The sequence below is a fragment of the Rhea americana genome, unplaced genomic scaffold (assembly GCF_003343005.1).
Source record: "Rhea americana isolate MKP2758 unplaced genomic scaffold, rheAme1 scaffold_222, whole genome shotgun sequence".
Taxonomy (NCBI): domain Eukaryota; kingdom Metazoa; phylum Chordata; class Aves; order Rheiformes; family Rheidae; genus Rhea; species Rhea americana.
In genome coordinates this window covers 27,126-43,723 of record NW_028186337.1, presented here as the reverse complement: position 1 = coordinate 43,723, position 16,598 = coordinate 27,126, and the positions used below count along the sequence as shown (strand labels likewise).

The 16,598-nt window shown below is 35.3% G+C and overlaps 1 protein-coding gene across 4 annotated transcripts in view; it reads left to right on the top strand.

Moving 5' to 3' along the window:
• The first annotated feature begins 381 nt into the window (after nt 1-381).
• Nucleotides 382-16,598, top strand: part of HERC4 (HECT and RLD domain containing E3 ubiquitin protein ligase 4) — a 35,832-nt gene continuing 19,615 nt past the window's right edge. For 2 of the 4 annotated variants that reach the window (XM_085305525.1, XM_085305522.1), the window contains exons 1-10: nt 382-573; nt 1,890-2,179; nt 5,009-5,168; nt 6,626-6,702; nt 8,898-9,119; nt 10,584-10,675; nt 13,076-13,206; nt 14,141-14,301; nt 14,713-14,789; nt 16,324-16,448. In XM_085305525.1, the coding sequence (XP_085161651.1) occupies nt 1,954-2,179; nt 5,009-5,168; nt 6,626-6,702; nt 8,898-9,119; nt 10,584-10,675; nt 13,076-13,206; nt 14,141-14,301; nt 14,713-14,789; nt 16,324-16,448 (1,271 nt within the window). In that variant the 5' untranslated portion in view covers nt 382-573; nt 1,890-1,953. Of the gene's footprint in view, nt 634-1,889; nt 2,180-5,008; nt 5,169-6,625; nt 6,703-8,897; nt 9,120-10,583; nt 10,676-13,075; nt 13,207-14,140; nt 14,302-14,712; nt 14,790-16,323; nt 16,449-16,598 lie in introns of all 4 variants that reach the window. The other 2 variants (XM_085305524.1, XM_085305523.1) reach the window with 2 other exon arrangements.

Sequence of the window (16,598 nt, the reverse complement as noted above, 5' to 3'; positions counted from 1 at the left end):
CGGCGGCGGCAGCGGCTGCGGGAGGGAGCGGGAGGTGCAGCGCGGCAGCGCGCTGATGGTGCCCTCACCAGCGTGCTCCAGCGCACGGCAAACGTCCAGACAGCTCCTGTGATCCCTTCGCTTGTCCTGCCCCAGTGGGGAAGGAGCTGGATACTCCGTCTCTGCTCTTCGGTGTCGGCGTTGGACAGGTTCTGACGCCACACGTAGTGTACAGTTGACAACAGGAGGTAGCTTTCGTGACAGGGGAAGAATACCTGGATTTGAGATCAAAGTACAAAGTGGTTGATTGCTGACTTAAAAAAAAAAAAAAAAGAAAAAGAAAAAAGGAACTTCTGTGAGGAAAAAAATACATCTGGTTCCTTAGAAAAGAGACCTCCTCCTCTTTTTTTTTCCCCCACCTGGAGATAGATCTCAACTATGGCAATCCTGAAGCAGTGTAATCATAAGTCTTTTCYGTCTTCTTGCAGGTTGAAGCTTTTATTGCAGTCATTGTTACGGACGTGTGAAGGTTGCTGTTACACAGCTGTGTCTTAACCAAAGGTGTCTTTGTTTTGATGTCCCCGTCTGAATGTGGTAGGATATACCTGGTAATAGCTAGAGAAATATTTGATCATGCATCRTGTCCTGAGATAGGTAAACTAAGTGCAATCTATTTTAAGCTGTTTAGCTGGGGTTTTTTTGCATTAGATAATGAGAACAGGCATCTTGTTTACAGCAAATAGACTCCTGCAAAGAAAAATAGTTCATCCTGTTGTGCTGGCAAAACTTTTGCCATTCTTTGGTGTTTTAGAATGCTTCAGTGGTATTGTGTGTCATTGTATGTCTCCTATGAACACTTCTTATATTTATGTAACTTATATATGTCATGACTCTTCATAAGGCAAGACTGAATGCATTAGCAGTATTTGTAGTGYATTTTACATTCCATTATTCATGCGTTCTTAATTATAATGATCACTGATGAAAATTTGCAGGAATTTTACATTGTGTTGCACTAGTTCTTGAATTCCTCTGAAAATAAGGGGAAATCACTTGTAGTGGGAATGTGGTGTCAAGTAGCATTGAGCATGTCATCAGAAGTTCTCTGCAGTAATGAATACTGATAATGAAAGAGAGGCATAGGTTTGTATCCCCTCCAAATAGGTACAAAGTCTGTCAGCACAAATACTGATAAGATGTGATCTAGGCATTAGGGATCAGGGTTTGCATGGATGAATTTGCATATGTCATGTTACCACAGAAGTATCTATGAAGCTGTCGTCTATGTTGACTGTAATGCAGACTAGGGCCTACATGGCCGCTATTTATGTATATATTTATATTTAATTGAAAGCTCAGTTGACTCACAGTTTAGATATAATGAGTGACACATCATTTTGTTCTTTGTGTTGCATGACTGGTTTGATCAGGATTGACCAATTTTTTTCAAGCGGTGAGTCAAGTGCTGTTTTGGGGGATCTTCTAGAAGCCACTCACAGTGCTATCTGCTTTTCTGTGCTTCAGGTTGCACCRCCTCATTAAAAGGCATTTGAAGTCATTTGCACTGGGTAGAGCTGGTTGTGATTGCCATTCGTATGGTTCTGAATTGGGGATTAAGGAAGTTTTACGAACATAGTTACACTTAAAATTTTGAAATGTATAAAACCAAGGACCTGTACATATTGCTTTCAGATGCAATATATATATATTGCATCTGAAAYGAGAAAGAAAGCCTCTTACTTCAGAATTCATGTAAATACTGTCTGAGAAAGTAAATTAGACTTTTAAAAATCTTTCASTAATTCAGGTCTTGGTATAAAGAAAATGAAACTTGTTGATGACATGCTATATAGGAAATAACAGATTTTGTAAGCAATATTGAAAAATTGTACTTTTTTTTCCTTGAACAGCTACGCATAAGGGAAATTTTAGAAAAGTGAAGCTGGAAGATCTCTGATCAAGAGAAGTGTAAACATGTTGTGCTGGGGAAACGCATCTTTTGGACAGCTTGGATTGGGTGGAATTGATGAAGAGATTGTTTTAGAACCCCGAAAAAGTGGCTTTTTCTTAAATAAAAGGGTCCGAGATGTGGGATGTGGACTCAGACATACTGTTTTCGTCCTGGATGATGGGACTGTTTATACATGTGGCTGCAATGATCTAGGACAACTAGGACATGAAAAAGCCAGGAAAAGACCTGGTAAGTTTAGGAGTATTGACCTGCAGAACCTGTATGTATATGTTTGTACCTGCATTTTGTTATGCTATAAATAGTGGCAGTTTGTGCATGTGCTGAATTGTGTGCACAGTAGTTCTTCCAAGAACAAGCGTATTTTCCCTTGAAAAGCATTCCATTGCTTGCATCATGTCTTGTGACTGTTGGAAACAGCCAACTGTGAGACGTCTGTATTCCCAGATTTTTGCTCATCGTGCAGCTGGACAGTGCCACTATTTTTTTTTTATTTCCAGTGTGGAATCACTTTATTCAAGGTTGTGGGAATCAGTGGCTGTTCTTAATCTTGAGGGGAGGTGATTTAGTTCAATACGTGGGCTACTATTGTACTCTATTATATGTTTGGCTATTGGAAGATGGTAGAAAATATTTGATATACCATAATGGGGAAATATGCTGTGCGCTTTTTAATTGTCCAGCGTGTGATGTGGAGCAAGTCTGATTAAAGCAGTATTCTTTATTTCCTTGCTTTTTTCTTTTTTTTTTTTGGAGAACTAAAAGAATTAATAAGGCATTTCAGCCTATACACTATTATAGGAATAGTATTTGGATAAGCCTAAAGGATGCAGTATAAAACTTATTTGGTCTTTTTTCTTCCTTATCTATGTTATGTGTGTATTCCTACTCGCTGCTGGTGCTGTTCTGTGGCATGAGTTGGTAAACATCTTGTAGGGACTGCAGAGGAGTGTGCACATGGGCTCCCTTCAGAGCCGTGCATGTGAGTCATACCTGTGTGCCACTGAGAGAGATGAAACAGTGCTTCTGGCAGTACTTACAGCATAATGAAAGCAAACTGAAAAGGCTTAGTAAGAGTTTATTCTTACATCTCTAGCAGCAATTTTACAAGTTACTTGGTACAATAAAACGTAAACACTCAAGTTGAATGTTTTTCAAGCAGTTACGATCCCTCTAGTATGTAATAATTTAGCAGTTCTCCTTTGTTCAGAATTTAAGATTTTGTACCAAGTAAAGATTTTCTTGCATAGTTGATGTGTAACTTTTAAAATGAATCCTGACTTCTATCAGGAAACAGTAAATGGATATTAAAAGTGACAAACTTTAATCCTGTGTAAACATCTGCTTCATGAACGTGAATAGAGACTCAACTTGTGGAACTAACCTTTAATAAATTCAGAATACTTGTAACCTACTTTGATACTGAATTATTTTTTAATCTAAAATTTGCCATAGAGAATCTTATTTTTTTKGTTTTTATGGTAGAGCTTGTCTGAACTTTTATCTGAGCTTTGCCATATAATGGATAAGTAATTACTGTAAATATTTTTTCAACATGCTCAGACACAACAGTTGTGAGGATTGTAGTGGCTTCCTCTCTAATTTATTTTTCTCTGTCCAGAGGTTGCTGACAATATTGTTGAATATTCCAGTGTGGAGGATGTACATTGGGATAACTTTCATTGGGCAATCTTAAGAGGTTCAATGYCTTTAGAAATGAACAGATGCTCTTTTCGGATGTATTGGTGATAACTAAGGATACTTTTGTTGCTAACTGCTTGTCTTTGCCAGCTCATTGTTGCCAGTGGTGCTGTTCAGCCGTGCTCCCCTCTTTCCTCCCCAYGCAGCTCTGCTGGCTGTAGGGGTTGTGTGAATACTCCTTAATCCGTATTAGGCAAAGTCRGCCCAGCTGGTTTAACAGGCAGTGAAGACAGTCCGAGCTAATCTGCTGATGTTGCCTGAATTGAAAAGCGTTTACATGATGTCTTTCACTGGCAGAGCTATGGAGACTAATGAGCTGAATTGGGKTGGTAACCTCTTTAATCAGACCAGCTGTTAGCAAAATGAATAGGTTTGCTGCTTTTGTTGTTTTATTTTTGAAACTGAGTGTCTACATGTTGCAGGTACTGTTGGCTGCTGTTTTGAAACTGACTTAAACTATATTAGGCTGTGATTACAGTCTGTTACATTGATGATACACAGGCTTTTTCAGTGTGTGTGTGTGATTCTGAAGCTGGAACAGAATTTTGAATGTTTGAAAAYTGGGCATAAAATGTCCAAACAGGCCCTTACTTAAGGGACTTTGAAAATTCTAGCCTTAGTAACATGCTCTGATATTTTCCCCTTTACTATCACTGAAATGAAAATATTTGACTTCTGATCACAAGTCATACGTACGAATACAAAGCCTGAGCTCATCCAGATAAACTTAAAGGTCTTGATGCAGACTACTGGGAGAAATCACAGTACTGTAGTATTTGCTTTCCAGAGGTGTGCATTGCATGCCTAGAAAATTTAGGCTTTAAGATTAGTTTCTGTAGCAAAGAGGATATTATGTAGCTCATTGCAAGATCAACGGTTCTGGTTTTTAACTTGCTGTGCCTTGTTTTGCAGGRTTTTTGTTTTGTTTTGTTTTTTAAATAGTGAATAGGTGAACCTAAGTCCTTGATGTGGAATGTTTTCCTCTTGTATAATGTCTATGCATGTGGACATTTGATGATGATCTATTTGACCTTAATCAAGCTTGTGCACTCACTTTCAGATGTCAAGGTTAGAAGAGACCACTAAGATCAAACTGCAGTTTTTGTGCATTTATTTATATTGGTGCTTTAAGTTATCTCCAGATAAAGTTGTTGAATTACTTTAGTGCATCAAATTTAACCTAGTTCACCTGGGATAGCAGGCTTATAATTTTAGGTATATGGTGTTTTGGCAGGCTTCTAGATTTATTTGTGTGATTTCATTTTATACCTTAGTACACAAATGTCTATCAGCTGTGATAAACAAAATTTGCTTGTTAGTATCAAGCTTTTTTTTAATGATTACTTTTCTTTTTTGTAGAGCATGTTGGTGCACTGGATGCCCAAAATATTGTAGCTGTATCATGTGGAGAAGCTCACACACTTGCATTAAATGACAAGGGTCAGGTATATGCTTGGGGTCTGGCTACTGATGGACAGCTTGGCTTGCCTGGAACAGAGGAGTGCATCAGAGTGCCCAGGTTAAAAAATAAGTTTATAGTTAAATTACTGTGTTTGAAAAAATGTGCTTAAATCACATTAGCCAAGCTATTCTGCTGTTATAGTTAAACATTAGAAAGTGTGTTTTAGATATGGCATTTGAATGCTATGGCCTGTTTATTTTCTTTCTCCAAAGTATCTTTCTTAAATGTGTTGTGGATTTGTGGGTTTGGTTTTTTTTGTTTGTTTTTTTTTTAATAGTAGTCTCCTAGGGGTGGAAGTTATGTAGGAAAAGTAGTATGAGTATTTTAAGAATAGAGGTGGGGATCAATAACGCCATTTAGGAATTAGAGAGAGAGAGAGAATGTTAAACTTTTATAACCAGCTGTGGGGTTGCGTTAGAAGAAGGCCATTTGCTATCTGATCTTCATACTGTATTTTTCACTCTGAGGTTTTTTAGCTGCAACTGAATAGTAAGTCTCCTAGTTTTGAAAATGAATGATAAATAAATTTGCTTTATAGCTCTAAAGAATTTTTATCTGTTATAGTATCTGCACTATTCTGYAAGCATTTCAGTAAACTGAGGTCCAGCAAGCATACATTTTTACTGTGATGAATGGATTCACTGAAATCAGTAGAACTGTCCATACCAGTAAATCCGAATCTTTGCAGGCTGGAGGCTTTCTTTTCTAATTTTCTTATTATTTTTTACATAGAAAAGTAATAATTCCTCAGAACAGTRGTCATTTGTAACCTGACAAGGCTATATATGACATGTATAAATATGAATAATGTATAACTAAAATATAGCTTTTATATCAGATTTTAAAAAGCCCTTTTAAAGGCTTTTACAGACTCCTGTTTTTCCTCATCAAAAGCTGAAAGTATGCTATCATATTGTATACTGATTTCGTACACCTTTGCAAGTATTTTCAACTTCCTGATGAAACTGAACTTTAACAATGCTTGCTACTAGCTCAAGCTGAAGTTTTGGTTCCATTGAAGTCAATGTTACTGAAAGGAAAAAAGAATACATTTTGATCTGTTCAAATTGAACAGAATATAATTCAGTCTTTATATCAAATATCAATATGAAAAAGAGTAATACACTAGAAAACCCTTTTTTCCCTCTGAAGACTAGAAAGTAAATGTCTTCTGATTCTTACTTTCAGTATTCATTCTCTCCTTTCGTCTGTGACATCTCCTTCTTAGTGTCTCCAGAGTAGACAATTCTGCCTGATTCTTCATTAATGGTCTCTTACTGACTTCGTTAATTTAAAAATAAGACAGAACCTGTTCTTTAGAGGAGCTAGCAAAGAAGCTTTGACTTAAGGCTTGTAACTTTACTAGATAGCTTTTAATTTAAATTAGAAGCTATAAATTACCTTCATACATACATCGTGGGAAGACTTCACTTTTTTGTTATCCTCTCATATGACTATATTTCATACCATGACCTTAGTAGCTTAATTCTTTCTCTATTTTCTTACTCCACTAGAAATATTAAAAGCTTATCAGAGATCCAAATTGTGCAAGTTGCTTGTGGTTATTATCACTCACTTGCGCTCTCAAAAGGTAAGCCAGCTTGTTTGGAACTGTTGTATAATCTCTTGCGCGATAGTCTTAAAGGTTTTGGTATTTTTTATTTATTTATTTCTAAAGGAAATGTCTTTTAAAACATGCTACCACTTACCACAGAGGGGATTTCACATTGATAGTGGAAACCTGATTAAATGGTAAATACTTCAGTTGAAAAAATAAATGTACAAACTCTGTTCTGATACTAGAAAAATTGAGTGTATTATGTTAATTGTTCTGCTTTTTCTATGCTTTTTGATTTTTATTGTCTTGCTGTTACGTAATTTCCTTTTAAGTTCATTGTTGCTTCTCATTTTTTCTCATCCAACCTCTCTCGTTAGCCTGCTTCTTTGTTGCTAGTCTTCTAGTTTACCCTGCAATTGAAGTTACTGAGCCACTCAGGCAATGACTTCTTCCTCTACTTTTCTTTTGCAAAGCCTCTGTTTTGTTGGTGCCTCTGTGGTTAAATGCAATATCCACCTATAACTCGCACTTTGGCAGACTTAAACTTCTATCTTTAAAACCTTTCTGGGGCTTTGAAAACATGCTTATTTAGCTTCATTTGTATCAAAGCTTTGCATGTCCAATTAATGTAGCTGTCCAGATTTAAATCTGCTTCTTGTTTGCTTCATCATAACAAAATAGAGCTGTGCCCAAAATTTCCATTTGAAAGAAATGATTGCAGAACTACTGCCGTTTTCTTTTATCTGATTATTTTTAGTAGTTTGTACTGACCACATGTGCCTTGATTCTGTACATAACTCTTCATAGGCACATAATGAGTGTTTTCTGTGGCATTCTATATTCACAGGTGTCCTTGCCCACTATAACCTAGTGGAATTCCTTTGTTTACAGGATATGTAGACTGATATTTAAAAATAACCCTTTTTCTTTATTAAGATCACAAATGCAACGTAGGGAGTAACAAAATAGTGCTGTATAACTATTTGACTGGTCAAAGGTGCTAGAATTTAGTAGTAGCTTATCATTCACTTAGCATTCTAAATAGAAGCTTCAAGTACAGCATTGCTGAAGAGTGCTATTTCCAGTTTGTGGATTTGCAGCTCTGTTTTTGTTCTTCAGATGCCTTGTGCTTCCTCCTTTTTTTTTTTTTTTTTTTTTTTCTTCTTCTTAATGATTTTAAGAGAACCTGTCCAGAACCTAGTACTCGAAATGTAACATGGTTGGCCACAGTCATTGGTTTTGAAAAAAGAGTCCTGCAGAGGAAGGAAAATGAGGCAGTTTCAGAGGAGACTTCATATTATTTTGAATCTGCATATGAAATATTGATCAGACAGATTAGTTCATGTGATTATAAGTGTGACTGACATAGAATCTTTGCTGTTAAGATTTTTTTTTAATTTTAACCTTTAGTACAAAAGAATCTGGGTAGCCTATACCTCAGAGGATGAGCTTCATTGTTTTGTCTCCTGATAAAACTTTTATTGGAAAAACAGAGGTAGAAGAGACACAGATAAAGTCTGAAACTCATCACATCAGCAACAATAACAGCAAAATATCTTTGTGATTAGGTGTTCATTTTTAGGATAGCAAATAACTTGGTAGAACATTAGTTGTTCTGTAGAGCTTTTACTTCTGAAAGTCTTAATATAAATAGCTTTTTAATTTGTGATTCTTCAATATATTTCTTTTCTTTATAATCCATCAAATGCCTATATAAAAGTTGAGCTTTATTGATCATATCTTCAATGCAATACTCAAGTTTAAAATACATTGCACTTAAACTATATATGAAACATAAACATGTGAATGTATAAACATTTCAGTGCTTGGAAACTGGAAGCTTTTGCATGTCCAGTTTGCAGCTTCAGCACATCTTCTGCAGAACAATACGTGTGCTAGTAGAACTCCCAGTGAATCAGAGTCTTCATAACAACCAAATGCCATTTAGCTGGCACTGTTGATACAGGAATGTTAAGAATAGTCTTGAAGGTTTTGAACTTGTTTTAAATACTTTCAGTCTGTTTAAACTTTTTGGTTGAATGTCTGCAAATTACAGTAGAAGGTTTAGCTTTGACAATGAACAAATCTGTTCAGTGTGCTTTTTCAGACTTACAAATATTTGAAGAAGTGTATATAGCTGTCTTAACCTGCTTTCTATTAAAGTGAATAAATTTTGTGTGATTAAATTATATTGACTGTATTTCTTTATTTTTTTTTTCTTTAAACAGGAAGTGAAGTGTTTTCCTGGGGACAAAATAAATATGGCCAGCTGGGTTTAGGTTACGAATATAAAAAACAAACATCACCTCATGTAATTAAGTCTCTGCTGGGAATCCCTTTTGCACAGATTGCAGCAGGAGGAGCTCATAGTTTTGTACTAACTCTTTCTGGAGCCATTTTTGGATGGGGACGCAACAAATTTGGGCAGCTGGGTCTTAATGATGATAATGGTAAGTAATCATTGCTTCAGTAAAATAATTCATGCTGAAGGTCTCCATTTGTGAATCTGAAGGTAACAATGTTCCTAGAAAAGGAGCAGACAAACTTTTGTTGAATGTAGTTTGATAGTGTCAAAGTCCTGTGATTCTTATGCAAGAACAATTTCTCCCTCCCCAGCTATTTTGTAATGAAAATTCTGACAACGTTATATTGAAATTCTGGCCTGCATGATATGTTGTCTTTTCCTGTCCTTGATTTTTCTATAACTTTGACTTCCTGAGTTGGATTGAATTATGATGCTGTGCAATAGTTAAAACTTGAACTAAATTTTGGATAGATTGGATTGCATGACAAAAACAGTAATTACCAAAGCTATTTAGTTGTTTAGTAGACATATTTAAGGGAACCTCATTGTTTATTGCTGTCTTTATTTTCCTTCCTCAGATGGCTTTTGATAGCCATTTATGAATTTCAACTATTTCCAAAATTTCCTCTCAGAGTACTGGTAACTCATTAACAGTTTCAAAACAAGTAGTTAGGCTCGATTAGACTCTGTTTCTTTGTTCATATGCACGCTCTCAGGGCAGAACTCCGAGGTGGGAGTATGTGCTGTAATATTCTTGCAATGCTCAATTTGGTATAGAATAATCTATAGCTAGTTTTATGGATTAAAGCTTTCTCATTGGTTCTCAATGCCCTTTATAAAGGGATAATGCWGTGCAGTTAAAGTGTGTATCTGAGTTAATGCTTTAAATCTGATCACACATTCATAATAGGAAAGTCTTATGTACTTTTCAGACAGCAAGTTTTCATGGGAACTTCAGTTGCTTCTCTTTGGGTTATGTATGATCCAAATCTTCATACAGCATTACTTCTCAGTAAAATTCCTTTTTTGTATCTGGATAGCTTCTCTTCTAAGTGTCTTTGTGTGCCCTGACAGTTATAGAGACATTAGTATTAACAATTACAAAATTTCTATTGTGCAACTGGATCACAAAGTTGATTTGTTCTGACAGCTGAAGGTAAGTTACGTGTGTCTCTTAATTAGTCGTGTTCTCTTCTATTACAGGTTTAATAATATTGAGTTGTGACCGACTAATATAAACTCTTGAGCAATTGAAAAACATGAAGCACGTCACTCAAGAGATCTGTCATTTGTTTCCTTTTCTTATGGCCAGTGGCAGGACTAATGTACTGTTATATGTTTCATGGTTTACACATTGACATGCAAACCTGTACTAGTGAAAATGAAGTCTGCTTGCTACAAAATATTTCAGTATAGTAGTATCTTTTGTTTTTTCTGTAATAACTTCTGCCTCAAAGATACTCAGTGACTCAGTCACCGTGATTGCATTACTTTAACAAATTTAAAGTTTGTTTGATTGGAACTAGATTAGAATAACAAGCATAAAATTACTTGCCTTCTGATTTTTATTTTCAAAATAACTGATCTATTTCTGTATTAAACCTTTCAGACAGATATGTTCCTACCCTGCTGAAGTCATTGAGAACTCAGAAAGTTGTTCATATATGTTGTGGAGAAGACCATACTGCTGCTCTTACAAAGGTATAGTATTTAAAGATATGTTTGTGTCTTGATTTTTGTTTATTATTTACTATTCAGATAGCATTTTCTCCTAAAATGTTCTAAATTCCATGTCTAATTTCTTCGGTGTATAGTGGAAGAAATTGTGACAATGTTGGAAAACTGGTTAAATATTTGAAAAACTTAACAAATATGAAGAATCACACTGTAGTTCTAGATTTTTTTCAGATTTGGTAAAGTTGAGTATACCAGATTTAGCACTGCTTATATGGCAGAGCATGTTGCATTATTAAAATTGTGCAGGTATTGTGCAGGTATTGAAATTTGCATTAGTATCTAATAAAGATAATACACACACACTGTTCAGGGTTTTCTTATTGAACTACAATTTCTGCTTATGTACTGTTGGTAGSCAATAGAAGGAATTGAAGATTTACATTATCTGCAGGTAAGTATTATAAAGTATTTACAGTATGGGGTTCCATCAAAGGTTGGTTGTTATCTCAAGGTTGATTTGGAGAAAAAGCGTATAATCTGTGTCAGTGTRGCATGTTCTTCTAGCAATACAGGAATCGATCAAAATAACTGGAGAGCTGAAATGTGTAAAGTTGCCCTGTATGCAACTGTTGGCTAAATGCATCATTTGCAGACTTGGTTAAGATTTGGAAAATTTTAGAAGCAGCATGCAATGTGTAATGCAAGGGGTCTTTCTTACACTATTCATCACTAAGATTGTGCATGTCAAGCTTCTGGTAATCAGAAATACCTTTGTTATTTTAGGGTGGGTAACACAACATGTGTATGACTTTCAGTGATTGATTCCTGTACCTTCCTTCCAGTGTTCTGATACTCGGATTAGACTTAAGCACTTAGGTATAAATCAGTATATATTAATACTTTGTTTCCTATGTTCAGCACTCTTAAATGCATCAATTAAAAAAATACTTTGAAACTTAATAGCAATGGAAAAAAATTCTAATCATTCAGAAAGGTGACTAAATATCAGTTTCATTTCTGAATCTGTTAAATTCAGAATATTATGAATGACAATTTTTTTAAAGTTTGATTTCTGAGGAAAAAAACTATTTCTGGAAAACGTACTTTTTTTTAAAAAGTGTATTAGTTTGGATTACTACTCAACAACAAATGAAAAGCTAGTTAGAAGAATATAGTCTTCCTCAATGTGGCCATCTTTTGTTGCTTAGATAAGTTTAAGTTTCTACACTTAAAAAGAAAAGACTGTTGAAAAACAGTTGCTTTTTTGTCATAAAATAATCTTTTGATTTGCCTGAAAAAGATATGTTGCAACTTCGCAACCCTGAAATTGATATTGATAATTGTGAAAGGTTAGGGAAATATAGAATGTAAACAAAATGCAGCAATTGGTAACTTGCATTCTAAATATTTGTCCTTTTTTAGTATGTAGAAGTTAACTTCAAATTTGCTTTAATCCTGATGAAATAGATTAAGAATTTACTATAAATTATATGAGTTATTTGTTACTCATTTGTGTGGCTTTATTCTCCCTTTCATGATAGAGGGGTCTTGGTTTCATATCTCTTATGGACAATACTGTGTATTTTTTCAAGTCCTACTGAAATTCAGAAATACCTGTCACTGTTTGTTATCCTGATTCAGTGAATGAGACTATTGGTTTTTCTCAGCGCACGCTGCCATTTTAATGATGATTTCCAGCAGAGGTCCAATCTGATGCAGAGTAGGACTGAAAGAAACAGCTTTACAATTGCAAAGCATTTGAAAATGGAAAGTTGCAAAGTTGTTGTAAGGTAAGTTGTACAACTTCTAAAAAAAACAAAACAAACAAACAAAATTCTGGTTTAACATTCTTCCATTTAGAGTTTTTGATTTTTTTTTGATAAATTAATCAAAAACACTTTAGAAAATGATTTGCCTTACAACAATGTTGAATTTTTCTGGCTTATATTTTCAAATAATAAAGCTGACTATTTCAGTCATACTCTGCATCGTCTATCTGAGAAGGGCAACTTCCTATTTGGTAATTATTTTAAAATTTATATTCAGAATTTAAAAGCAAAAGTACATGTTTTAGTAGTCTGAGTTTGTGTACCATTATAGTTCATCAAGAAAACTGGAAAAGAGGAAAAACAAGGATTAGGATCTATTAATTACACAAGTTAATGGCAGGACTATAGTATAATAGTGTGGAATTTACAAGAACACAATTTACAAATAAGGTAATACCTGAAAATTGTGCCACATTTTCATAACTGCAATTAACTTGTGACCCTTAGATATGTCAGGATCCCCTTGTGTATGTTTTCTCTTCCTTCCCCACGATTTGAAAACTCAGATGAGGAGATTTGTTAAACCCCTTAGTTCTGAGATGTTTTTTGTTCTGAGATGTGCTCTCATTTTAACTCAGATAATTTATTTGTTTAGGAAGGTGGGGTTTTTACATTCGGAGCTGGAGGCTATGGTCAGTTGGGTCATAACTCTACTAGCCATGAGATAAACCCAAGGAAAGTTTTTGAACTTATGGGAAGTGTTGTTACACAAATCACTTGTGGAAGGTAAGTATTGTTCTAACATGATGAGTCTTATAAATAACTTGTTTTGTAGGAAAGATTTATATATGATAGGAAGTGCCTTTATTCTAATTGCAGTGGGAAAGGGAAGATAGGATAGTCTCTAACTAAAAATATTTAGACACTTGTGTTCTTAAAGCATGAAATAGAAGAACTAAAAGAAGCTATACCATTTGAGATTTCTCGTTTTCTAAACTGAAAATATAAATAATTATGTACTACTTGTTTCTGTCATGTACTCATTTCCTAATAAAGAATGAATGCATTTGAGGAGGTAAGTGTACTTCACTCTGGTTCCTAATGGGTTGTTAGTTTTTATTGTATTTATTATAATAGCACGCAAGAAATATAGAAAAAACTTCTAACACAGATGAAAATGTCCTTGTCCAAAAAATTGCATTCTAAGATGACAAAATGGAGGAGGAAGATAAACACAGAGCAACAAAATTTTTGAGGAGATGGGCACACTTTAATTGGATTAAAAAATATATATGTGTGCAAACATGTTTTTGTAGTGGTTTGGTTGACAGTAGTTGAATCCATTCCTTTTAGATAATCTGCATTAATACTACTTCTTCTCAAGTTGGAGAGAGGGCATCTAGAGTTAAAAGGAAAAAAAAGATGCAACCCACCTTGCAGAAACTTGAAAGTTCTGAATGTCCAGAGATGCCCTAAAGGTCGGGTTGTCATTAGGCAGGGGTCTGAGGCAACACATGGCATCTTTGCTCCCTGAGCTTTTTCATGAGAATGAAGTTTTGCCTATTGGCAGTATTGCTAGTGGAGGCATGAAGCATTTGATACTACAGACCTTTAACATGGTGTTTAACGAAACTTTTAGTCTGGCCTGTGCAAAGCGTGTTAACGATGCTTAGATTTTTGTTACTGATTTATTTATTTATTTATTTATTTTTTGCCCTAGGCAGCACACTACTGCATTTGTTCCTTCATCTGGAAGAATATACTCTTTTGGACTTGGAGGTAATGGACAATTAGGTACAGGAACAACAAGTAATAGGAAAAGTCCCTTCACAGTAAAAGGAAACTGGCTTCCTTACAGTAATCAGTGTCCACTAACAACCGGTAAGAAAACATGTCATAATTACTTTTTGGGTTTGTGTTCCTTTGTAAGTGCTTTGCAAGTCTCGAGATAAAAATTAAATCCGTGTTACAGTAACTTTTTTCTAAACAGTTTGTTTTCACTATGTTCTATTTCCTAAATTCTATTTCTGCTGTGGGAAATGCATGCTAAAATTATTTGTACTGTTGGGTTAGATGAGTTAGCACTAGGCCTAACTCTAGTTAGTGTTAGTGCTAACTCTGATTAGAGCTGTTAGTGTTTACTTTGATTAAAGATAGTTTTAACTATAGCAGAGATTTGCTTTCAGCCAGGTTATGTAACAAAGGAACCATTTCCTAATTGAGTGTATTGATTGCAGTGTCTCAAGTATTTCTCAAGATTTCATAACTGCCTGTGTTTTATTCTTACTACAGGCAGTGAGGAATATTACTGCGTAAAGAAAATCTTCTCTGGTGGGGACCAAAGTTTTGCACACTACTTTAATCCACAGGTAATACATTAAAATAGCTTTGACAGACTTTGATTCCAAAGTATAAATTTCATATTTTGGTGCATTTTGAAAGATCTTAATATTGAACATACATGCAGAGTTGAAGATGCAGGATGAAAATAATTTGGATGTGAAAGAAAATAGTGAGATTTTAGGGAAACCTAATAACTTGTTTGTTATCAAGAAAAACTGAGTACAGGTAGGCTTGTAGCAAGCCTTTGATCCCACAGCCTCTCCTGGTTGTGTGGCACTAATAATTTGCACTTTCTTTTTAATAATTCTGGTTGGGTTTTGGTAAACTATTTCTGTACTTGAGAGAAGCTGGTTGGCAGGATGTAGACTGGAAGAAAGACTGACAGTAATATTGGCTCAAAATATATTAAAACTTTTTTAATGTGTTTTTTTTTGTGCAAGTTCTGTAATCACTTAAGTATATTCTGACTCAGTGAAGTTGAGACTGTATCTTATATATAAATTTTATACAATTGCTGTGTGTTTTCTTCTGTACAAAAATGATGAAATTTGATGCTGCAATAGTGTCCCCTTTAGTACTCTTTAGTCTAGAAGTTTGTATTGAATTCTTTCAAAGTCGTTTGAGTACTGTACTCTTGAGACTTGTGTGTCCTTGCCAGATCAGGGGTCTCAGACAAACAAAATCTGTTTGTGTTTTTTCACGTTAGTTTTTGGGGCAGTTCAGCTCCGTCAATCACCCTGAGCTTAAATGACACTCCTGCTGGCACAAGGGAGACAGCAAGAGGTTTTCTCACTTTGATCCTGGAGAAAGAGATCTGAATTACGGATTTTGACAACAGCTAGTCATTAAGATGTCAGCTGTGTTGTTGGACTGCATGCTCAGGGGAAATATGGCACTATTTAGTAGTTTAACTTTGTTTTTGGTGATGTTTTCTGCCTCTCTTCAAACCAACACTCCTRCTCAAAATTAACTTCTTTCTTCTAGTCTGCTCTTTTCTGTTAAACACCTTACTGGAATTTGTTCAGTATGAGCAGTATATCAAAATGTAATAGCAGCTCATCAGGTGATGCAGTAAATCTTCRGAGAAGCACGATACAGTTTTGGGTGTCCGTCCGTCCTCCCCCCCCGAGGACTCTGCAGGGAGTGGGGTGGGAGAGCAACTGTCCAAAAAAATGAATGGCTCCTTTTGGGCATGCTTGCAGCCTGAACTAAATGGCTGGTAGTGAAGAGGGAGAAGAGGAGAAAATATTCTGTGCTCATGTCTGTATGTTTAGTGTTCATACTTTAAAAAAAATACTTGTCTAGTTAGGAAGATTACCATGAAGTAAGTTGTGGTATGAATTGACACACTAATCTGGGTGCTTTTAGTTTGTGATAGCTTACCCTGCTCCCAGGGTGAATGCAGAACTGCTAATTAAATTAAATTTATCTCTGAGTTTATTTCACCGTAATTGTCAGGGTAGGCAAATTGTTAAAGAAGAGAACAAGAGTTTAAACAGAGGATTGCTTTTCTGGGAATAATTTATGTGCCTCATGCCTCACACTTTCTTTAAAATTTAGAACATGGTGCCACCAGATGATTTCAGGTACCCTGACTTTTTGAAGCAGATTTGGACTGTGAATGAAACATTTATTCAGAGATTGTTGACTTTCCCATCTGGAAGACTTCCTGCAGAGATAGCTAAGTAAGTGCTGTTAAGGAAAGACATCTTGCATAATTGCATGCATGTATGATTTCTGCATTAGTGTGGGTTTGAACATGCATAGCAAAGCTCTTTTTAATTACTGATTTTATTATATGTAGAGTTTTTGCTATACTTTTACTGTCATGCTTA